Raw genomic sequence first — 25,334 nt, 5'->3', positions numbered from 1 at the left:
ATGTGGGTTAATTTTCTAGTCATATTCCTATTGATGTTTATGTTGTAATGAAACCGTGTCAAAGGAGAATTTTTTTCTCATCTGGTACAGACAATAAAGCGTATCTATCTACTGGAGAAGCAGTAGATCTGATTTTCTGCATAAATAATTGAATGGCTAAGGCAAGTGTAAAAACAAAGCTGAATGAATAAAATTAGCAACATTACACTGACCAAGTAAAAATATTCTGTTGCTTCATTAAAAAGGCTTAAAAAGCCTTCCCCATGGAAACCAGTTCTGACAGCTTCAGGTCCTTTTGTAAATTATTTCAGTAAAAGAGCAGCTGCATATTTGAAAGCACCTCTTTCTAGTTTGGTTCAGACTGAACTCTGGTTCGTATAAACACACATGAAAAAAGTCTACAGACACACAAAGATGGATATTTAGCTGCGGCATACAGAGATTTGTAAAGTGCGTCATTTCCACAGCTAGCAATGCCAGCTAGCAATAGCACAGTGATGGTTAAGTGCCCATCTGGTTCAAACAGCAGTTCACTATAAACAAACAAAAATGCAAAATGCTAATCTGGAGAGAAAAAAAAGGTACTTCAGCTGTGTTTCCCCCAGAAATCCTGCTGAGCGTGGTGCTCAGGGTGTTAGGGCAGTCATTTATCCAGCTGCCAGTCGTGTTTTTGTCTTTAATTTTTTTTTAAGTTGACAGGAAAATTTCACCTGATAGCTATGCATTATTGGAAGATTGCAAGATTAATGCCTAAACACAAACGATAAAAATCTATAAAAACTGCAGCAATTACAAAAAACTAAGATACATTAACAATGCCAAGCCTGGTGGGGGCCAAAAGAGACAAACGATAAAAACATGTCAACTTAAAAAAGGACAATTTATATGGACCTAATGTCAAGCTCTGAGCAACTCCAGTGCATGATGGGAGTGACTCACCGTATTTGACCTGATAAAGTGGAAACTAACTTGCTGGCCAGCCAGTGGGATGCAGTGTGTTATCCAGAGTGGTGTGGTCAACCGTGTCAAACGCTTTCATAAAAAACCAAATGAGGAACACGGCAACATTTCTTTCAATCTGTGGCTTCAACAATGCCATCTATCACATAAAAGCAGCACGTATTTAGTTATGTTGTTGTCAAAGCCCTTGATTGAGTAAAGAAAAGTATTTCTGTCTGTTTTGATTGGAAGGGCTTTAGAAAACCTGTGTAGCATTGTTATTATTATTGAATTATATTTCTAGAGTCGCTTTGAAGTAGCTAGCGCTTTTACCTTGTAGCAGGTCCTTTGTTCAAGTCTTGATTGCCTTCAGGTGTGTGTGTGTGTGTGTATGTGTGTGTTCATCGTTGTTAGTACTGTTTGTATCTGTGCTGTCTGGTGTCCCTGACTGCTGGTGTCTGTCTTCAGAGGGATACTGGACTGTCAAGGTCACCACTGCCACCCAGCAAGGGTTAGATAGGAATAGAAATTGAATGTATAGAATAACATTCTGGGGTTTCAGCAAACAGAACAAACCTATTGGTGCACAGATTACTGATCTGTAAGAAGCCTGATCTGCCGATACCAACGTTGGTCGATTCTGAATTTTTTGTCTGAAATGTTGTTAAATATACAAAGTTACTGAGTTGTCCACAGTGAGGTGACTGTTGTTAACTACAAATGTGCAGATATTAGCTGATGCACCGGTCTGTCAGTCGACCATCTCTCCTGGCAGAGCAGAAGAGGACAGTGGTTGAGTTGTAGATAAGATCGGCTTCAGAGTATCGGGCCGATCACAGATTTCCCAAAATTGAGGAAATTCTGGTGCACCCCCACTAACCGAGGCTGAATCCATCACTGTGACACACATTTGGTTTTCAAACCCCGGTTTATAATGAGCCCAAGTATTTTCAGCGGTTGACGTTATAACAAAAGCCAGAAGAACAGTTAAGTTTTGAGGATAATGTTGATGTAAATGAGAACCTGTGGGAATGTCCCTCCTAGTCAGAGCTGCTGTCAGTGTGACAGCTCACTAGTGTGTGTTGGTGAATGATGCTCACCAGGGCGCTGAGCCGGCTGCGGGCGTTCACAGCCTGCTTCAGAGCCAGCTTAATCAGCGACGGCAGCCTGAGAACGACGGCCTCCATATCCTGCTCCCCTCTCATGCCCCCTGCCAGCTTCCCCAGTCCGTCAATGTAGCTCCTCCAGTGGGGCTGAACCTCGGCGGCGCCCCCCAGGCAGCCCTGCATCGCCGTCTGGCAGAAGCCTCTGCAGGCTGGCGGGCTGAGCATGCCCTGGCAGTGCGGGCAGTACCACAGCCTCAGCAGGGCCCGGCCGCAGTCCCTGCTGGGCCGCAGATGGTCCGTGGTGTTGACCACCTCTATGCCCAGGTTGAGCGCCTGCAGGAAGACCCTTGTGGCCAGGAGGGAGCGAGACAGCCGGGTCATGATCAGCTTGGGGTAAGGCCCGAACGCTCCGGAGTCCTTCCAGGCTCCCCGCACGCACTCCTCGGACGCAGCGGACGCACCGCTACCCAGCAGCCGGCGGTACATGAGGGGAAAGAGTTTGCCGAAGAACGCCGCCACCATGTGGTCCACCGTGGAGTCGGAGCCGAGGATGTAGAGCGACATGTCCAGGAAGAGCTGCCCCACGGAGCTCTGGGCTCCAGGGACAAGAGCCGGGAACTCCGACTTCAGCACGGTCAGGGTGGAGTTACGGCCGTGACGCAGCACCAGGTCGAAGGCCTCTGCAAGGAAATGACAGAGCACAACAAGAACCAGTCAAATGAGGCGAAGCCAATTATCATCCACGTGGTAAATTAACGCACCCCAAGTGTTTACAGACGCTGTGCCGAACTGTCAGAAATACAGGTTATAAAATATAAAACACAGATAGATGCTTCTCTCTCCTCAACAACCACACACTCTCCCAACTCTTATTCGATTTACCCGGTTTTTCTTCATCCACTGTTTTCTCTTAAGGGATTACTTCTACATCTCCAGATGAAAAAAAGAAAGAAAAAAAGAAGGAAAAAACTCTGCACTAATGCATGACAACTTGAAACAAGTAGGCAACAGCACCCTCAAAGAAAGTCTGTGCGAAAGAAAAAGCATTTAGGTCGATAAATTTGTTTAGCAGTGAAGAGTTTCTTTGAGGAGAGAGAGGCATACAGAACAACTGAGGGGTTGCATTGTCGATGCGCAGAAAGGAAAAAAAAAAAAATAATAATCAGCACCATTTCCAGTAACAAAGAGAAGCCTTATCAACAACGTGGCACGAGACGGCGGTGCGCCGCCATCGACCTGGTGGCGCGGCGACCGAGGGCCCAACAACAGAGAGGATTTAAAGCTCCATTACTGAACCTAGCAGGGGAGCTGAGAGTCGGTGAAATGAAGCTTTGGACCGGAGAATGGCTGCAGACGCCTGAAATCCCATTTACGCCACAGCGAGGCCACTTAATCACTTTGTCGAAAGTGGCGGCTGCCAAACTGCTCTTTGAGGACGGAAACACTGGTTGAAGTGACGTTTAGACGGACTCGGGTTTTGTGCTTGCCGTTTCATCTCTCTCATTTGGTTTTCCTGCCTGGACAGTTTCATTTCTTTCTTGTCAGGCTTCTCTGGGGTCAAACGAGGCTCGTTGGCAGAGTTTTAGGTCTCTGGGGGTAAAAAAAAAAACAAACCCCGAGAAACAATCCGACAGCTCTCTTTGTTGGTGGAGTTATGTTGAACTTGTAATGTGTTTTTTGGTTTTTTTTTGGCTTGAAAGTTCAAAGACATCTGAAATTAATATCAGTTTTTCATTATGGAAGTGGAAATTTCATTTAACTCCGAAGTTACAGGGTTGATATCACAAATAAACTCTGGGAAGAAGAAGGGAAATGTTGTCTCTAGCTTTTGGTTTTGCTACGTTTTGGACTCAAAACAGAGACAGGAGAGGCAGAGCGACAGAAAAACGAAGATCGGTCACCACTCCTCTTCTGTCTGCCTGCTCAGAGTCATTACCTCTAAAGGTCTTTTCAGTTCTTGGAATGGTTTTCTGTATTTGGACTGAGGTGGTGATCCACCTTCGTATTGATCAGGTTATGTGTTTTAAATCGGTTAATCAGCTGCAATGGCACAAGGTCCAAAGAGACTTATCGGATCTTCGTCCATCCATCCATTATCTAACGCGCCAATGCTGGCGAGGTCGCAGAGGGGGCTGGCGCCTCCCTCCACTAGTCATCGGGTCATCGATTTGTTGGACGTCTGAAAGAAAAATCGGCCCACAGCACCACAGGTCCTCCGCTACATTTACCAGAGAGCGCTAGGAGGGCGAAGTTACACATTTTTGTTTGTTTCACATCACATGAGATATTTGGTTGCAGAGAAGCTCAATCTTACACGCATGTCGAGCTACTGCACACCTGCTGTACGTTTTAGAGGCATTGGGAGACATAATAATAATAGTGAATAATTTTGCACTATGTCATACACATTTTGATCACCAGGTTGTAACAGATGTTTTTAAAAATCTATTTCTGTTGCTAAAAACACAACTGAAACCTAAACAATAACCCCAACAACAACAAAAATAATAACATTTCTTAACATCAAGGCTGGTTGAACCTGAAAGTGAAACTCAAGGCATTCATGACTCGGATTAATCTGCCTCATAGATATAACCTCTAGAGTACGGGGCCCCCTAGAGGACATGGGGAAATTTTCTTCTTTTGCGTTCCCTCACAATAAGTAAATACACCCTGGTCTATTTTCTATACAGTCACGAGTTTAAAATATATACATATTTAAGAGCCTCAGTGAAAATCGTACATATTATTAACTCTTTGGTACAAAAAACTGATTGGAAATCAATTTATTGACTGCATGTTTATGTCTTTTGTGTCAGGTCGAGGTGGAACTGCACATGAAAAACCTTATATTAAAGCAGAAAGTACGATGTCCACCATAAGAAAGACTTTCAGTATTCAATGATGTGAATGAACTGATCAGTATGTTATTGTGAGGTAACACAAAAGAAAAAAAAAAAGTCTGTTTTGGCAGTCACAAAACAGACATTTAATGGATTTGGGTTTTTTGGGGGGGCATTGCCATGAAAAAAACATAAAAATGAAACATAAAATGAGACCGTGATGGAAAAGTAATGCTCCCAGACACGATGCATCAGGCCTCTGTGAAGTCCATCTCATTGGTATCAGTTCACGCAAACTTTTAAGAACAGACGCAGACGTATCACACCCACATCATACACGTTTGGTTCTCACTGACACACCAATAAGCAAAAGATCCCCCATTTTAAGTGCAGCGTTTAATTTCCCCCAGTTGCAGGTTTGCTTGTACGTGCTCCTAAGAAAGACTGAAACCTCGTCTCGACTCGAGAAGGTAAAGGAGAGACTGGGAGGATGTTTGGCAGCAGCTCACATCTGTTTGGCTTCCCAGGCTGCGGCCGCCCCGCTGCGTCTGGAAGCAGCTCCCTCTGTGATCGCTGAGCAGACAGATGTGCAGATTTCCCACCGAGACGAGAAAGCAGAGCGAGAGGCTCAAACACACAAAACTAAAAGACCTACTTAGAAGCACAAAGTTTTATTTTCCTGCATGGAAATGAGGAGACGTCTTTTTCCCTATTAGGTTATCGATTGAAAACTGCAGGCTGAAATTAAAGCCGTTTGCTTCTTCTCCTTCACATTTATATAAAAAACTATTCCAGCAAAGCCGTGTAATTAAGCCACTATCGGTAACATCTCTTATATCCACTTTGCAATGGTAAAGAGAAAGACTAGAGGGCTCTTCATAAATGCCTTTCAACGGCTCTGACTCACTGGGTTCACGGTGAGAGCCATTGTGAGCCCATTTCCTGCGCTCATTCACTGTCATCGGTGAAAGCCTCCACGGCATCAGGTGTCGTTTAATGGAGGGGAGAGGGGCCGCGTGTCAGGGACCTGTGACATGCTGGATGCAGCCACATGAGGTCAAGAGCCCCACGCCGTTAGAGACGGAGCACACACACTGGGGCCGGGCTTAAAATTAGCAGCTAGAGGTGAACCGACGCCCGCCGATAAACCACGCTCCTTGTCAAAGTCGCATCAGCCGAACCCGGCGGAGGGAAACGTTCCTAGAATGTTCTACTTTACCTTCATTGGGATACAGCAGCCATCGACTAATGTTTACTTCGAGGATCCGAGGCCTCTCGGCTTACCGCCCTTATCAGATCCTCAGACATAATCCGGTTTTTGTCAGGTACTTCGTCACATGCTGATATATTATTTATGCATGCGACGTTGCCTTTGTGAATGCCTGCTATCCTAATGCGTTTCTGCACATCTTGTCGTTTTTCACTCACGGTAATTACATGATGTACGAGAACTGCAGATATATTTTCTCCAGCGTTCGACTTAAGCCACTGCAAAAATGCAAAATCTCAATGAGTAATTCTGGAGTTCTTTCTGGTGCAAATGTCTTAGCAAACTTTACTTACAAGTACTTTTTTTAAGCAAGCTATAGAGGCTTGTTTTAGGTAAATAATTGCTTAATATTTTTGACAAAGTACTAGCTCCGTTGGCAAATTATTTAACTTAGAACAAAACATTTTTCCCATGGTACAAATTCATTCATCCACCAATGAAGCTAGCACTTTTTCATCAATTTTAAGGAATTATTCACTTAAAATCAGCTCCTATGTGTTGCTGAAAAGTTTCTTGTAAGTTAGTTTAGTCTTATTTCAAATGTAATAAGATATTTGCACTAGAAACTGGACCAAAATGACTTGGCGCCAACAAGTTCATCCTGATTCGGCGACCGATGTGTCAAGCTGTACTGGATGAAATACTCCGCCGTCAATGAGCGTCGACAAAAACCCCATCACTCTGTCCTTCACATTAACTAGACACTGACACAGTCTTATACGAGGCCTGTCTAATTATCAGACATGACACTAAAGAGTCTGTCGGTCTCGTTGTAGCGTCACTCTCACGGCCCCTGACTGACCGTCGTCTGCGGTCGGCGCTGTGAAGACAGACACGCTCCGTGTTGCCACATCCATCAGCCGTTCGTACTCCCATTATCCCACAGGAGAGGAAAACATCAATAAATTACCAAGCCAATGAGAGCAACTCATTTGGTGGATGGAGCTTCACCTCCAGGTGACACTGGAACGGATGGATGGACGGACAGACAGATAGTCCATTTTAAGGAATGGTGTCTTGCGGCTGGAAAACTTAAACTTTTTTGTTTCTGCTATGTTACAACCACTTGCCCTAAAAATACCGTATTTTATTGCATTTTATGTGACTGAATAAAATAGCTCACGAAGTGAGTGAAATAGAAGGAAAAGGGAAGATGATTTTAATGTTTTTAACAAATAAAACCTGAAATTTCCATCTATATTCATGTTTTTTTTTTACTAGGACTAACTGAGTGTGCCTACGTCTGCAATGTGTGAAACTTCATTACGCATGGTCTCATCTCCCATGTTCCTTTACCTTCACAATAGAAGTGCTCAGAGAAATTTGAAGTTATAAAACAATATCCCAAACATTTCAAATCTCTCGGCGTGTCGTTTTCAGCCCCTGATGTGAAAACAGGAAGAGTAAAACCTCCCAACACACAGCTGAGGAGAGCGTCTGACAAAGAAGCAGCGATGACTCTGGAGGAGCTGCGGAGACCACCCGCTCAGGTTGGGAATCTACTGACGTGATTTCAACGAGCTCCAGAATCCTGGCATTTTACGGAGAAACGACAAGAAGAATTTCATTGTGTCGTTTCACCAAAACAAAACTCTGTGGCCTACACACAATGTCACTGTGACATGACAAATTGTGGAAAAGGTTAAAAAGGGAAGATGACCAGTTTTTGAAAGGCACTGCATCCGCACAGTCAGCAGAAAAATGACAGACGCCTCCAAGCTGGCGCTGGATGCAGTCAGGAATAAACGGACTGGCTAACCCCCAAAATCAGAAAGGACTGTAAACAATATGCTGCTGTAGGAGAAGCGGATTTATCCAGGACAACCTAGTAACCCAAGACTGGCTCGACCCAACGTCCCCTCTGTGGAGGGACAGCTGTGCGTCCGAGAGCCGGAGGCTGGAGGCCATAGGCGGAGCGGCGGAGGGCGGGGCGAGGCCGTCCCCTTCCAGGAACAAAGCAGACAGGATGCCCGTAAGGCCCAGATAGCATCACCAGCGGACCGTGAGGGCCAATGGACAGCGGGGTAGAAATGAAGCACGGATTAGGTTACTCCATCTGTTAGAGAGCATGTCAGCTGACACACACACACACACACACACACACACCAACACACTGCAATCACAGCGCACAGCAGCAGCCAGGTGGTGACAGCGTGGGCGAACATTTGGCAAACTGTAGCTGGAGGTAAAGGTGTGAGTCAGGTGGAAGGACACACACACACACACACACACAGATTTTTCTTTTCATTCATTGAACTGAGACCCTTTGAGTTTCTGAAGGAAAAAAAATATCACAGCAAGACAGACTGAACTGATTTTTTTTCCTATTAAACTCAGGAATGTGACTTTTTTTCTTACAAAACGATGTGTCATTTTCAGGGTTATTTTCGTTTTGTTTCTTGTTTTCGCTACAGTCAAACCTCGACAACAGAGCAGGCGGTCGGCTGCCCGCCACTTTTAAAAGTAGGGGAGCAAACCTATTTTCTTCTGCCTGAGTTTATTTTCTGATCTCTCACTGCTGTCAGACAATTTAAGCATGAAGAAATTGACTTTTCTTTTTAAACAACAAACTGAAAAATGAACACTGGGGGAGGGGGAAATCTAAATTCTCATGTCTAATCAGTCCAGTTCATCCAATGTGTCTGTTTAGGAAACATAAGGGTGTGACATCACAGCGTGCTGTACAGGTCAGGGATCTGAATCTGAAAATGTTTTTATCATTTTGTAGTTCAGTGATATGATTAACAAAGTTTGGACACCCTGTTGAATGATTCATGTAGCCATCAACATTCATTTCTACAACACTGAGGCATTCATGAAATATAAATAAACAACTGAGAAACATTTCTAGAAGGAAATAAATTAAGACATTTCTGGCATTTATTCTCACTTAAAACATTAAACCACCACATGCCCATAATAAAATGAAGTAAAAAGGCTTCAGACGATGAAATGTAACTCTATAGGTGCAAAGAGTCTAACAGAGTATTTATTATCCAGCGTCTAAGTGGTCCACACTCTTCTCTCCGTTTCCAGACCTGAGGAGCGTTCATGGTCTCGTCTTTGCGTTGGATCTCAAACCGTTTCTTTGGGTCTCCGTTTGGCCGTTTTAAATTCTGCACAAACATCCTGACCTGCCGCCTCCTAAACGACTCAGACGCAGCTTCATTAATAATGAGGAAGGTTTTCTTCACCGCTGTTCTCTGTATTCGGTGTCTAACTCATCACTTGGTTTTTTTTGGTTTGTTTTTTTTCCCCCCCAACATGAATTTATTTTCTTTTAGGTGACTTTATAAAACAGACAACAAATCAAGGAAATTCCTTTGAGTTGTTAAATGCCAAACGTTTCAAACTCGCTTGTCATTTAGGCATACTGTCTTTCAAAAGGAAAATATTAAATATTAATCAGTAATGAGGAGCGTATTGTAAAATGTTACATGGAGCCACTGGGAGGCAAATGCTGAAATCAGACAAAGAAACGGTGCAATTCCTGACGTTTGGAAAACATGGCTGAGGATGAGGATGAGGAGCGCACGGCTCCAGGTGACGGGCAGCAGAGACCAAGATCAGTCTAAAGGCTGTCATTAAAAAACACACAAAGACTCAAAATAAGTAGTTTTAATACCTATCAATCAATCAATCAAGTTTTTTGTATAGCTCATTTCAGCAACAAGTGCAGTTCAAAGTGCTTCACATCGTAAAAACACAAACCTCACCAAACAACATGTGAGTACATGAATAAGAGTGTAATCTGTTAATAAAACATTTATTTCACAAATTCAATGCAGAAGAAACGTCTTTAAAATATGTCAGTTTTGTTTTTGCCAAGATTTTCTGCAATAAATCAACACAAAGTTGAGCATAATTGTAGAGTGCAAAAAAAAAAAAAAAGTTTTCAGCCGTCTTCACTCTGATACCCCTAAATAAACCCAGCTCAGTTCATTTTCCTGCAGGAGAAACGTAACAACTGCACACGTCAGCCCGAGCGTTGCCACGGTTGCACACGGCATCAAGAAAGGAAAATGACTGATTAGGGGTAAGAGGGACGGAGGAGAACACGAGGCGAAGCTTTGAGAAAACCTGGTAGAAACGTCTAAAGAAAACCTGGTAGAAACGTCTAAAGAAAACCTGAAACTGACACGGACAGAAAGAGTCAAAGAAGCAGCCAAGAGACCAGTGCTAACTCTGGAGGACGCTATGTGTGGTTGATGACCGAAAACCGTTTCAGCATGAAAAGTGGTGGTGGCAGCATCCATGCTGTTCACCAGCAGAAACGGGGAAGCTGATAAAAGTCGAAGGACGGAGGAACCATCCTGGAGGAAGACCTGTAGGATCACCTTTCAAAAGGACAATAACAGTAAACACAAAGCATATTCATATGTCAGAATGTCCTAGTCAAAGTCAAGACGAAGAATTATTCAGAGGCTGGGGCAAGACTTAAAAATGTACCATTTACACGTGCTCTCCACCAATACAAGATGGGATATTTCACAGAGCAGAAAAGGGGGAAAAAAAATCTTTATTTCTAAAAGTGTAGAACGACATATTCTACAGTTGATGCACCAACTTCCAGCTTGGTGCTGGAAGTTGATCTGGAAGAGATCAATTTGCAGGAAACAAATTGATCTCTGTTTCCTTAGTTTTGGGAGATCGGTGATCGGCCAATATTTAGATGTGAAGCCATCTTATCCACCAGTCTTATCTACTTCGGCAAAGATCTAAAAATCAGCCGCTCTCCTCTTTTTCTCTGCCATGAGAAGTTTGACTGTTAGCCCCGCCCACCAGGTCATGTCTGCACATTTGCATTTAACAATATTCACCCCATTGTTACCAACTCAGCAACTTTCTTGCTATATTTAGCGACATTTCAGACAAAAACAATATTGGCATCGGCCAAAATCAAAATCGGCAGGTCGGTCTTTGTAAAGATCGGTAATCAGCCAGAAAACTGCAATCGGTGCATTTCTACCGACAAGCTATTAACTCAGGTGACTGAACACAAACGCATGACCACCACATTCAGGTCATTATTTGTTCAAAACTATGCAGCCTTTCCCTTAACAATATGCACATTTTCCGCAAGTCTGTTACACAAAATCCCAATAAAATCCATTCACGTTTATGCAGAAAAAATTATACATAATAATAATAATAATAATAATAATAATAATAATAAATGCTGCCATGTTTCCACCAGCCGACATTGATGCTATTGATTTCTGGCGTCCCCGCAGAGGTCAAAGTTGAGTCAGGTCAGTTTTTGGAGGACACAGCGAGATGCGAAGGACGGAGGGAAAAGTGTACTCAAAATACACACACACACACACGCATACATACGCACACACACACACACACACTCAGCAGAGAGCTAGAAGGAACGGGGAGGAGGAGGTGGAGTGGGGTTAGGAAACGCTGCCAGATCGTGTGGAGGGAAACATTCAGCGAGGCAGGCTTTGAAGCTGCATTCAAAGGCAAACGGAGTCAAGCAGCGCCAGAGCTGCGAGACACATCACACACACCTCTCGCCAAAACTCCGCCACAGCTGAGAGAGACCTGACACCCCAATCAAACACTCGCCTCGCAGACATAATACACATCCTCGCACTCCAAGGAATCCTGCAGCTGAGGAAAGTGATACTTGAGTGAAAGGCTATTCCAATAATGGATTTATTTCCAGCACGCAGGCGGACACACAAACACACCCACAGCTCTCGCTGCTAACTGTGATTTGAGAATCTGGCAAAAGATGGAGAGGAAAAAAAAAAAAAACAAACAAGAAAAAATAAAAACAGCCTGCAGCCCATCCAGAAGATGAGTGAGGTCACGACTAACACAGCTTGAGAAGCCCAAATTAAGCCTCCCCGCTCTATTAATCCAATATGCGTCTTTGTGTGAACGCTCCGCTTTCAAATGAACACACACCCACTCGTTCAGCCTCAATCCAGCTTTCACGCTCGCGACGCATCACGCCCATGCACCGGCTTAACTCCGCGCGGCTCGCTTTCACAAGGAAACAAACATTACAGGGGAATTAACGCATGCGGTGAAGAGCAGAAAATGCTAACAATTTAAGAGAATTATTTTTCCCCTTTTTTTAAAAAAAAAAAAAAAAAAAAAAGGGAAAAGTTGGGCTCTTTGAGACAGCAGACCGAAGTGAGGCGAGCTGGAGAGTAGCTGCTGGAGGACGGGCAGAGTGTTATTGAAGTTCTGGAAGCAGATGGGTGCGCAGTGTGTGACGGAAGACAAAACAAGAAGTGTGATAGATGGAGACAAGCGGGTGCAGGGAAGCAGCGAGGCCGCCGCCTCGACTGGAACATGCTGCAGGCAGAATCCCTTTGAGTGGATTAGAAAGCGATGTTGCCATAATCACGGGAGAGTTTTCCGTCCCTTCGGCTGACCTCTGCTCTGCTTCTATTTTTTAGTAAATGTCACCTTCAGACGGTGGATGCATTAAATCGGCACAACACGCTCATGCAGTCGCTCTCACTTGAGATGAGAGGGAAATAAACCGAAGGAACAAAGAGGAGTTTTTAATTGTGACCGGATGAATTTAAGAACGTGGAAGGAAGGCCAGCGACACTCAGCCTCAACGACTGATTGGAACTTGTGAACTAAATGGAAATGTGGAAACTTTTCAAAATATTCAACGTTTATTGGGGCGACTGTGGCTCTGTCGCCCAATAACAGTTTGACCTCAGTCACATGAAATAAGTCTAGATTTTGCTATAATATTTATTTTTATTTTCTTGGGATTAAAATAAAATCCCAAGAAATAGGTCCCCATCCCAACAAATATATTAAAACCCAGTACACACACACACACACACACACACACACACACACACACACACACACACACACACACACACACAGACACACACACACACAAAGATGGATTCTGTTAGCTAATTAGGGAGCCCAGATTTAAGGGTACAATGATAAAGGATGAAAATACATATGCAAGTCACACTTTTTAAATGGTTATTTATACATATCAAAGAAAATCTGTAATAATATACCACTTTGTCTTGGTCTATACCAGTGAAATACATTCAAGTTTGTGGCTGTAATGTGAAAAGAAGTGAAACGTTTCTTGGGGCATTTACAGTTGCAGCGCATATGAGACGTGACAAGCTGCTGCATAGTGGATCCAAAAAGCTCCAGGACAACTTATTCTGTTCATTCTGTTCCTCAGATGGACTCTGAGCATCTGAAGGTCGAAGGACGTCAGTGACAGTCTCATTACGAGGCGACAGAGTGAAGCGTTTGCTGGATCTTCTCAATGGGACCCAAAACCAACGACTCGGTGTGATTTACCAAGGAAAAGAAACGAATTAAACTCCAGGAAACCGTTTTTCTGTAGCTGAGCTGATAGGGGGCCTCTGGGACTGAGAGAGCAAACAGACTTTGATGTAGAACATGGTAATACAATGCTTTCTTACTCGCAGCAGTAAAAAAAATGAAAAGTGCAGGAGAAAGGTGCAAGCTATGCCTTTTGTTGCAAGGCTGAAAAATAGCCTTAGCAGGCTTTTGAATGCTTGAACAGGATAAAATGTTGCAGCTCGCAGCATAGCGGTAGCTGTCACACAGAAGTGAATTATAAGGGCTGAAATGCGTGGTCAGGAGGGCGGCGAGGTCAGGCGATGAGGACGAAACAGCTGGCTGAGCCGCAAAACGCCAGAGGACATGAAATAAAAACGGTGACAGTGACAGCCAAGCAGATCAATCTAAGAGAGGATAAAATAAAAAATAAAAAAAAACCTGGAAAGTTATCAAAATAACTTGAACAACAAGTGGGAAATCTCTCCGAGTCGGAACGTTAGAGGATGGCGCTTTACACCGGCTTTCTGACACGCAGATGAAAGCTAAAGAAGGTGAGCATTTAGCATTCATAAAAATCATTTTTCTCGCTTGTTCCTCTTCACACAAACAAGTTAAGAACACAGGCGGCCGTGTCTAGACGACGCTCGTGACAGGTTTTCTGTTTGCAGCTTGTTTTCTGAGAAACGCAGCAGCACATGTAGCTGACAGCCCATCAGCCTCCTTACCGCTGTTTTCTCCAGTCAGAAGTCGTTACAGCTCTTTTTAACTGCTGGAATCACGCATCTTCAAACACTTTCCAACAAAAAAGAAAAAAGCGCTTTAAGCATCTAACTGTGGAAACTGTGTTGGAGCAAACTTTAAAAAAAAAAAAAAGATAGCGCTGTGGAAAAGTAATTTCCCTCTTACTTTTTTTATTGTTACACAAGCTGGTTTTAAGTGGTCATTGCATTTATCCAGAAGAAATCAGTTATCCAACCCCTCTTCCCCCTCCGTCATGTCTGGAAATATATTTGTTAAATCATGACTTTCCATGATAACCACATCTTTGCACAGCTGAGTTCAATTTATCTGGCCTGACTGCTTCCTGAGCTGAGCTAAATAGAACCGTTCTGATGACACGAAGTGGGCTAAACGATCTCAGAAGAGCAGCACACTGCACTCCGACCTAAACAGGTTAAGGAACATTCACAGTCACTCACAGATATAACTGTGCAGAGTTGAAAAGCTGTTTTAAAGGGGCAGCGTTATGTGTTTAGCGCCATTTTATAGCACAGTGAAGTAAATATGTGAACTTCAGTTGTTGCACAACTTTATGGAGATTGTTCATGCACAAAAATTTTACAGTATGGCTGCATTAAAACAAATCTGCAAAGAGTGGGTCAAACTTGTAAAAGAAGATTCGTCTGCAGATGTCAAAAATGCTCGAAGGGAATTGCTGCAGCTAAGGGCGTCACAACCGGTTGTTAGGTTTAGGCCTCAATTATTTTTTTTATTTGGGGCCAGGTTGGCTTTGGATAACTTTTTTCCCTTAATATTTGTAAAATCTGTGAAATGAAATATTTAACTACGACAAAGTATTGAGGTCATACTAAGAAAAATGTGAAAAATAAAGTAAAATTACAAGAATAAAGTCAAAATATTAAGAGTTGTAACAGAATAAAGTAATAAAACAATGATAATAAAGTCATAATACTACGGCTTTATTCTTGTAATTTAATTTTTTTTTTTTTTTTATTAGTGTGGCCCAAATAAGGGGGGCCAAAAAAACAAATACTTTTTCACAGTGAAAGTGTTCGGCAGCATCCCTGCATAAAGGGGGCGACGTAGAGCCGAGCGTTTGAGCGAAACAGCAGCTTCCAGGACTCACAAAGCAGAAAATGAACAGGCGTAATTAATGTGATTAAGCAGTATTACACTAGTGTTAAATGCCTGCAGCTCTGCAGGTAATTTACAACAGGCGCTACGCGGTGCAGCTGTGTCTGCTGGAAACGTAACGGTGACCTAACAGCTGGCGAATCCAGCAGGTTACCTGAATAACATTCAGTCTGATTCAAACATCCCACACAGACGACCCAGAGAGGCTCAGCACTACGCAGGCTCTGTTTGGCTGCTGGAGCAAAAAAAAAAAAAAAAAACCTAAATAAAAAAATGCTGATGAGAGGAAAACTGGCCTGCAGAATCCTTGGGAACACCACGATCTCCTTGCATGTTGTTACTCTGACCTTTTTATAATAAAGGTGGAAAACATTAGAGCCTGACATTGCAAAAGGCTTGTGTGCCTATGTGAGTGTTTTCTTTAATGAGACTAATATTGTGCCGATCGAGCTGACTTTGGCTGCAGCCTTTCAGCTGCAATGAGGTTACAGGTAATTATAACTAGCGACGCACCGATCCACTTTTTTCACTTTCGATACCGATACCGATATCTGAGGTCTCTGATACAGGAAAACAGCAATGATTTGACTTAAAATGTTTCTTTTTTTTTAGACACAGAGATAAATGTATTGAATTACAAATTTATTTGATACATTTGCACTAGCACAGAAGCTTCAATACACCAACAGGATAACAAGATCAATCAATCATGTAAAAAAAACTTTAATTTGTTTTAAAGAAACGGACAAAAACTAATGGTTGACTGTTTTGGTCAAACATGTAAAAAATAAACTGCACTAAAGCTTCTTCCAAACGGTTCATAAAATGCAATTAGGGGTTTTACATATAATTTAAAATAAATAATAAAACATGACGTCACTCAGAGCACAAATCATAGAATTAGACTGAATAGATCTGCCTTCAAGGACCGGGAACATTTTCACAGATCTATATTGATTTTTTTTTCCCCCAATATTGATTTTTTTTTCAATATCTGAGCCAATACAGATGCTAATATCAGATTGGTGCATCTCTACTTACAACTTGGATCAATGTTTAACTAGTAAGCATGAAGACATTATAAAATGAAATCTATCAGCTCAATCAGCCAGCGATCACATTAAGGTCATTTTTCTGATTTTGATTGCTATAATCAGTAATCGGATATTCAAATACGAACAGATCATGTTTTTGTTTTTTTCCTGTTCATGAAAAGCAACCAAAACGACATTTACCCTCTACAAATACATCAACCAATAATACGTCTTTGATCCACTTTTTTGAGGTTAACAAAAATCAGATAAGGGGGTTAGAAACATAAGTTTTGATGCATAAGCAGGGATGTTTAATTTTCTTTCAAATTTTTATATCAGTTTAGAACAACTTACATCAATCAAGGAACTTTTATTCCTTGGTAAATGTAGATGTTGATGGATTTTTTTCCCTCTCTTTTATGTTTTATAGTTCAGAATCGTTCAAAAATTGGACTCCGGGGCATCTGATGGTAGAAGGTTTAATCTCACTGGAGGCGCTTCAGGAACAACAAATACAAGTGTTCATTGATCCTCTGTTTCGTCTCCCTACTTGGCTCAGACCATGGAGACTGAACACCCATCGTTTTTATATCATATTTTATGTTATGATTTTAGATATTTAAGAAATTCTCTATGTTTTTTACAAGCCGTCCTGATTTCTGTCTTATTGATGTCAATAATTGAGTTGCGAGATAATTAGATGTGCAAACAGATAGAGTACTATCTCATCTAATCTACCTTTTCTTACAGACTGGACTTGAACGTGGAAACATGACATCTCTGATAAGACTTATCTGATCAAAGCACAACGTGAAAAGAACGAATTTATGTTTCTGTATGTAGGTTTGACATTCTTATTTGATATCCTTGAGACAACAGCTGTTGTGAGTCGACACTAATCCAGGAAGTTGTGATGTTGCAATTTCAAGTATTAATGCGACTTCTCTCATCATTCATAAATTTCGTGTGCCGAGATTTGTTGATTTTGTGTAAATTTCCATGATAATTCTCAAGAAACTGGAGGGACTGATTGATATAATTTAGCAGTGAACAGATAAAAACTGCATTGATTTGATTGATAACATAATGTTTAAGCAGACTTAATGTTTGGTGTTGAATCTAGAGGGCCACATAAAAAGCTGTGGCGGGCCGGATTTGACACGTGGCGCACACAGCTCATGTTAACTTAAATGAAAAATACGGCATTCTTCTTTTGCACTTTGACAACTTATCGGAACATGGTTTTATTTGTATTAAGGATGCTATTTCAAGAAGGTGCTTTGAAGAATGTTTTTTTCACTTTAAACCGTATTATGGCAAAAAATAAAGCTGAAACAAAATCTGAGAAAAAGGTGCTGCAAAATCGATCACTTTTAGGCCCCAACAATCACCAAAACAAGAAACATCACAACATCCTGGAGCGAATACACAAACTGAATTAAACTGAGTTAGTTAGCACAACACCATGGGAATCTCAGGCCCGAAAGCTTAATGCTACAAAGGAATCTCAGTTCTGACTCATCTGTTTTCTCCGGCTTTGCTCTTACATCATATCAGGGTTCTTATTAAGCATGCCTTGGTTTCTTTAGTGTGCAGCTGTTGCATCAGTTCTCACCACATAGTATCATAATGTAAGAATACACTATCATGACTTGTGGGATTAATTTGTGTGCATTTCTCAAACTGCACTCTCTGGTTTCTGACACCTAAGGTGACCCTCTTTCTTGTCATCACTACTAACTCGGCAGCAGTTGCTCGTAGCGCGCCGTTGGACATGTTGTATGAAAGAAATTAGTTTCATTTACTGTTTTACAACATCTCAGTAAAATATTGATATGACACAATCCTCAAAGAGAGAGTTTAACAAGCCCCCCAGTGTCTCCGATGAGCAGACCAGATGGTGGGAGATGGTGGAGTCTGTCGGCTCACGATAAAATAAAAGGCAAAAAATAGAGGAGAAGGAGGAATTACGATCCGACTCTGAACGTTTTAGACAAATCTCTATCTGGACACAAACCCCTTTTATCTGTTGGCAATTATTTTCTCAAGCATGTGCACCACAGTGGTTGGCAAATGATAATGAACCATCACATTTAAATTTATGAAGAAAATAAAAGTAGCTCCACAAACCGACTGGTGTCGCATTCAGCCAGCAAGGCAACAGACATCCCCATGTTGTTCGGTGACGTCTAAAAAAATATATTCGCCTTCAGACGCACATCGCGGCCCTGTTTTAGAGTAGAACATACAAATGCTGTAATTTCACCCCAACTCGTGAAAATTGTCGTCCTTGAGGGCGACGCTCTCTCCCTTTTAAGGTCAGTTACGTAGGAGAAGAAAATTGTTTGGGATAGGCATCAAGTTAGAACCGAGAACAGAGAAGAGAACAAGTATCGGAAAATGAGCGGACCTCAGACAAACACACTCCAAAGCAAGACAGCTCAAGATTTCATGAAAGAAAAACATTAAAAGTGAGTAGTTTTATTGGCCCAACAACCTGTAGCTACTAAATTATCTGTTTTAAAACATTTTTACTATTTATTGAAATAGATATTAAGGCCTGTTAGCCTAAAGCGACAGGTGGTTAGCTAACGGGGTAATTTGCTAGTGAACGAGCAATCTGTAACTGGTTTTATCCTCTGTTCCGTATAGTCCATGTATTGTGCATCATCTTCCCATAAACAGCATTTTGTGCTAACATTTCTATGTACAGGACAATCTTAGCACACACCATTCTTGTTGATGGCTCTCAGTTGCTAAAAACAAGCCAACAAATGCTAACTAGGAAGGTCTCGGTGGTTTTGAAGATTTCTTTTCACCCAGAATCTTTTCTTCTGCCAAACATTCCCAACGTATTTACACGGTGTTCATAGTAGACATCAACTAGCATAAGGTTGCCACTGTTTTTTACATAAAATGCCTACATGATGATAAAAAACAAAAAAGTTTCCTATTGCTGCTACAGAAATATGACATCAAAAGAATTTATACACAAGACTAAGCAAAAATATAAATTAACTATTAAATGTAAAATACATTTTGAAGTGTTTTTGGTGCATCATAAGAGTATATTATTATTAAATTGATTTTAGCCAGTTAATTAGTTAGGTCATCAACTCAGCTAGCTAGCAATCTGTAGCTTAATAGATATCCTGTCTACTGTACTTTATAAAACAATGTTAGCATCATAATTATGCGCAACCCTTTTTCCCAGATCATTACAGTTCATGTTTTGGCAAAAACAATACTTCCAAACTCTCAAAATCATTGCTTGCATTACCGAGGCAAACATGTAATATCCTCATTTTAGCCAGCTGACCATCAGTGCTCAGCAACAGGAAGGAGAGATTACTGCATTACTCAAGTACTTTGCTACCTGAACTGTCACTTTCAGATTTCTTATGCACTTTTGGTTTTAGACAATTTGTTGGCATAAAGCCACAGTTTAATAAACTCCAGGTCATTTTTGCAATGTATTCAGAAGACAATAACGATTTTTCTTACTACAGAAAAAGAGTTGCATCATCTGCAAATACAATGCATTCCAGATCAAATATAAATCTTTAATAGACGATAAAAAACAGTAATGTATCTGGTACCAAACCCTGTGGTACACCACATGGTAGAGTCAGCAACTAAAAATCATGATTAATCACATGCACATATCTTTTGTTTGAATAAATAAGCCCCCAGTCATGGGGAAGACCGCTGACGCCACACTTGTTTAAGTTAAAGTATTTAATGATCATCCGTGTCAAAAGCTTTTCATGGCTCTAAAAATTTCAATTTTATTTATTTTTTGCATCAGAAATTTGTCCTGTCTTACAAAATCCACCAGGTTCAGTGTGGCAGTCAGATTTGTTTCTAAGACTATAGTCACTGACAAAGAGAAGATGTTTAGTGATTTAAGATTTTAAAAAGTAATTCACAAATCGTCTTTAGGTATTTTGAAGAATCAAGGTAACAATGAAATCTCTCTAGAATTTGGCAAGTGTTAATCACCAGATTGCCTATTTTTTAATTTTATTTTATATTTTTTGAGGAGATTCTCCAGTAGTCAGTGACTGGTTGCATTTGTGGCGAGTCCCAGATCTCAATGGCAGCATCTCACCAGCCAGTTTGCTGGCAGATGAAAGCCCAACATGAACCGTCTGAGACCCGTTCTGTCAGGAAACCTTCCACTTCTCGGTGTGTGCTCACCTTTACTATTTGCTCAACATGTTTGCAGCAGAATCTAATCTTCTCTGGTTAGCTCTTTCTGACGTATTTCCTTCTTAGCCTCCTTTGTGCTGCTGCAACGTCGGCCTTTTCCTATCAACACCCTCACACAAAAAGACTCAGGAGGCCGCTCTAACTTTGGGCGATCCCAACAGCAAAGTGAAGCCATTTTGTCCGTTTGCCCGCAGTGATCTTATTAAGTCGTAGGAAGGTGTGATTGGTATGCTGGCCACTTCGGCCAGGACTAATGATGCATGGAGCCGTAGCCTCTGGGTGAGACGTCACGGACCACAGGAAACCAGCCGGGCTCCTGCGAACGCCGTAATCCCTCATCCTTCGAAACATTAAGCACGTCAAAGTGTGTAATGGATCGGCCCAATTAGCATGTAGCTTTGACGGGGACCACACTTGTTTATACATCCCACTCCAACGCATCGTTCATTTGTCTCGAAGTCTCTCTTCACCAAGGTGGACGCAATTTCACTTCACAGCCGGGTCCTCCGCTCTGTCTGCAGACTATTAAGGCTGAGTGATTATTCCAAGTAACAACGCAGACAATGAATTTACTCTGGGAAAAGAGGTGACATAATGCCTCACACCCTCCCTGCAGAAACTTTAGAGCCGTCTCCTACATCCAGGCTGGATTTCATTGTGAATGTAGTGTGTGTCTGTGTGTGTGTGTGTCTGTGTGTGTGTAGTTGTGAGGTTTGACCCTGAAGTTCAAGGACAGTCTTGAATGTGCCGCCTCTGGCTGCTCCAGTCTGTACCCAAGCGGTTTTATTTAGGGACCTCGTCTGCCCACACTATCTCTCTCTCTCTCTCGGACACACACATACACACACCCAAACACACACTGTACTCGCTTTTTTTCCCCTGTAGTTTATTCAGTTTTGTTTGGATAAAAATAAATAAAAAAATACTTGTCTGGATTATCTGTTCTGCTCCCAGTAACACACACACACACACGCACACGCACACACACACACACACACCCCGTCTCACTCTGACACACTGTCCTGAAGCGGCCCTATGTCCTGCAACCTACTGGATTAATTACTCTCCCCGCTGCCTGTGATCCCCGAGAGCATCTGAGCCGCGTTAGCCGGCCTCTGCCTCTCGCTGGTGGGCATGGAGATGGCAGCGCTCACCCATTCATCACCTTGACTCGCTGAAGAGCGGTACGAGGAATGAGAGGTGGGAGTGGTGGGGGGGAGGAGAATAAAAGTAACAAGGATATAGGAAAGGAAAGGACTGAAGGTGAGAGGAAGGTGGTGAGAACGGGTGGGGAGTGAAATAATAATAAAAAAAAGAAAAACCTAAGTCCCCTCTGACTGAGGCCTGATTAAAAATTAAAAGTGTTGCCATTTCTGTGGTTCCAGATTGTAATAAACGGATTGCTGATTTTATTCCTAAGGTGGGAAAAAGAGGAGGAAGAGGAGGAGGAAGTACGTTTGAGCGGTGGGAGAACAGAGGTGTAGCTTTACCTGAAGATAAATAACCTTACAATGAAAAGTGCGGGGACTGTCCTTATTGTTTCCACATCCAAAAAAAAAAAAAAAACTCCCATTCATTTTTTAATCCTGTCATTTCTTTTCTCCACAGACGGATGAAGGCCAGCACGGGCGGGGCGGCAGAGGTTCAGGGGACGGCCGGGCCTGAGGGGCAACGAGGGGCTCTGACGGCCAGCGCGGCTCTAATTAATGACGACAAAACACAAAAGAAGAAGTGGGAAGGAGGAAAGTACATAAGTATGTGCGCGGCGTGGAGGCGAGTCGGCCTTTGATCAAACCACTCGTCAGGCTGCTTTTGAAAGCTTCCGAGCCCCGGCGCGTCTCATTTATGTTCTGGTGGCGGAGACGAGCTCCGCGCAAAACTGGCATCGAGCTTAACAAGTGTGTTTCAGGGAGCAAACAAGGGAGTCCTGTTCTGCTGGAGGGATGAGAGAGAAGAGTGAGAGGAGGGGAGAGAAGGAGACGTCTGTGTGTGTGTGTGTGTGTGTGCACGTGTGTGTGTGTGTGTCTTTAACCATTCAGGCAGCGTAGGCGTAGGGCTTTTATCTGCTCACTAACACAACAAAGAAGTTTTTACCAATTTTTTTCTCTGTCGAGTAAAATACTTTTTTTTCTCTCATTCTTACTTATTTATAGAAACACAAGTGTAAATGTCTGACACATCTATCTATCTATCTATCTATCTATCTATCTATCTATCTATCTATCTATCTATCTATCTATCTATCTATCTATCTATCACCTGGACAGCCTGTCCATCCATCCATCACAGGCGTTCTGCATTATGAATATGCAGTAGCTGTGATGCTATCATGCTAATCTGGACTGAAATCTGAATCCCTGTCATCATCAAACTTGATTTGAACCCCAAATTAAAAATAAATGGACCCTCATCCAGGATGTTGAAAGACTCCTGGTTCTGTCCTGTGTTGGACCAAACCACCGGTCGGCTGTCCCTCTCTCTCCCCTCCACCGTCCGCTGCCTTACCTCTCTTTCTCTAAGCTTTTCATCTCTTCCCCGTCTTTAATGTCACCCACATTAAAGACTTTTCTGGATTGATAAATGTTTTATTAGGACTCGCTCACTTTTTTTCTTTTTGAAGGGTAAATACAAAGAGGAAGTGAGGGAAAAGTTGATATCTCCGTCTCCCTGTAGACTCCATTTCCATATCTGTCAGTCCACACGGTGACCCTCCTCATCCTCATTCATCCCTAAACGCCTCTTCTCTTTCATTCAGTCTCTCTCTTCTCCCATCACCACATCTCACTTTACTGGAAACCAGTTCTTGGTTCATTAAAGTCATGTATGAGCAAAAAAAAAAAAAATTAAATAAATATAGGCTCAAGTTTCAGCGCCTCATAAAAGCATAAAGAAAACCTAATTTTGGCTTTCAGCTGCTGCACTGCGGCAACAATCACCCCATAGGTGAACAAGTATCTTTTATTAAATTTTCAAGCAGCCCAAATATGTTTAAGGGCGCGGAGGACTTGCTGGTTGCACTTTGGAACGACTTGATTCCTCCGCCGCTCTGCTGAATCCTACATTTAGCCTCAGGCTTGTGGATGATAGTGTTTCCTGTGCTGGTAATGGCTGCCTGTCCTGTGGGGAGGCGTGTGCGCTCCCTGCCTGGCGGCGCCCCTCGGCTCTGCTGCTGATTGCTGCTCCTCCTCGGATATGTGGGTCAGTTTACGTGGGCCTCAGCGTGACACCGACTTCCACCAACTCTCGAGTATCAAACCCCCATGTCAGAGACACAACAGCGTTCACGACGCTCACATGGCGGTTTGTTACGACTCGTACCGCAGTGGAGCTGCTCCTGCCGTCAGAACCACGTTGATTCTTTGTGGCGTCGATTCGACAAGGTGTCGGAACAAAATCCTCGGCAGTTCTGGTCCATACTCACATACGGATGATATGGATTTAATTATTCATCACGATTTTTTGGGTACTATTCCGATAACGATAAAAATGACAATAAGAGCAATTTATTGCTAACTTTTTAGGTAAATTTATGGTTGTGACCTCATCACACAGCAAGCAGAGCCCCACAAACTCAAATACTGTTCTTTAAAAAGATACACGATTTTAGGTCTGTCACAATAACACGTTTCTCACAATAAATTGTCCCAGAAATGATTGCGATAAATGGTAATACTGCCATTTAGAGAACACTTCCAACTAATATATTAAATAATAATAATGGCATGTTAATGCAAGTTAGCCCACGTAAAAATAAGATATTCAACACTGGAACTAGAAAACGTTCTAAATATCCAAAATTTAAAAAAAAAAACAATCAAAACAACAACAATTAAGATGGATTATAGTCTATATACAAAATTGCATTAAAAAATATCAATCAAAAGTGGAAGTTAGGACTTATTAAAAAAAAGTACACAGTAACTTTTTACTGGGTGTCAAATGTTTGCAAGGGTTTTTCAAAATGCTGGTTTTTTGACAACATTCCTTATCAGTTGACGATTATCCAGTTGGACATCGTCAAGATAACTTTAATTTATCACGCAATTAACTGATTTATTACTTATTGTGACAGGCCTGCCCATTTTTAATGTCTTTCTTTAGGACAGCTGTCACGTAAATAAGTGTGATTTGTATCGCTAAGCTGCACTAAACTGCATTTAATCATATTTTCAAATTTATTAATACTTTTATTGAACAAACAGTGGGGGAAATAGCAAAAATAACGATCCCAACAATATGAGCAGTTTCTGGGGTTTTAAACATCATCAGTTGGAATTTATTATGAAAACGTTGAAATCAATATGCTTTCCATGATAAGGAATGTATCACGATAAATGATAAACAATATGATAAATGCCCACTCCTGTATTTGCACGATCTTCTCTCTCAGCAGACATCTTGAGCTGCACATCCATAATGTGAATATTCCCTTCCACCGCATCCCAAAGGCGCTCTATTGGATTGAGATCTGATGACTGTAGAGACCAGGAGAGGACAGGAAATTCATCGTCACGATAAAGACACCAGTAAACCCCCCAGCACACACACATTACACCACAACCAGGCTTATCCATCGACACGAGGCAGCAGGAATCAATGCTTTCACATCATTTACCTTCAAATTCTCACCTTACCCTGGAGACCCATCGGACCAGGCAACGTTTTTCCCAATCTGTTATTCTCCGATTCTGGAGAGCCTGTGTGAATTGTTGGCCTTAGCTTCCGTTTGCCT

General features: G+C 42.1%; 1 protein-coding gene across 1 annotated transcript in view; it reads right to left on the bottom strand.

Annotated features, from left to right (window-relative positions):
* Nucleotides 1-25,334, bottom strand: part of gpc3 (glypican 3) — a 96,723-nt gene that overhangs the window by 21,447 nt on the left and 49,942 nt on the right. The window contains exon 2 of the mRNA XM_088009779.1: nt 2,040-2,725. Within this exon, the coding sequence (XP_087865905.1) occupies nt 2,040-2,725 (686 nt within the window). The remainder of the gene's footprint in view (nt 1-2,039; nt 2,726-25,334) is intronic.

This window comes from Poecilia mexicana, unplaced genomic scaffold (assembly GCF_051168715.1).
Source record: "Poecilia mexicana isolate PSO_F unplaced genomic scaffold, ASM5116871v1 scaffold_10, whole genome shotgun sequence".
Taxonomy (NCBI): domain Eukaryota; kingdom Metazoa; phylum Chordata; class Actinopteri; order Cyprinodontiformes; family Poeciliidae; genus Poecilia; species Poecilia mexicana.
Note: the sequence above shows the minus strand (reverse complement) of the source record. Positions and strands in the feature narration are given on the sequence as shown.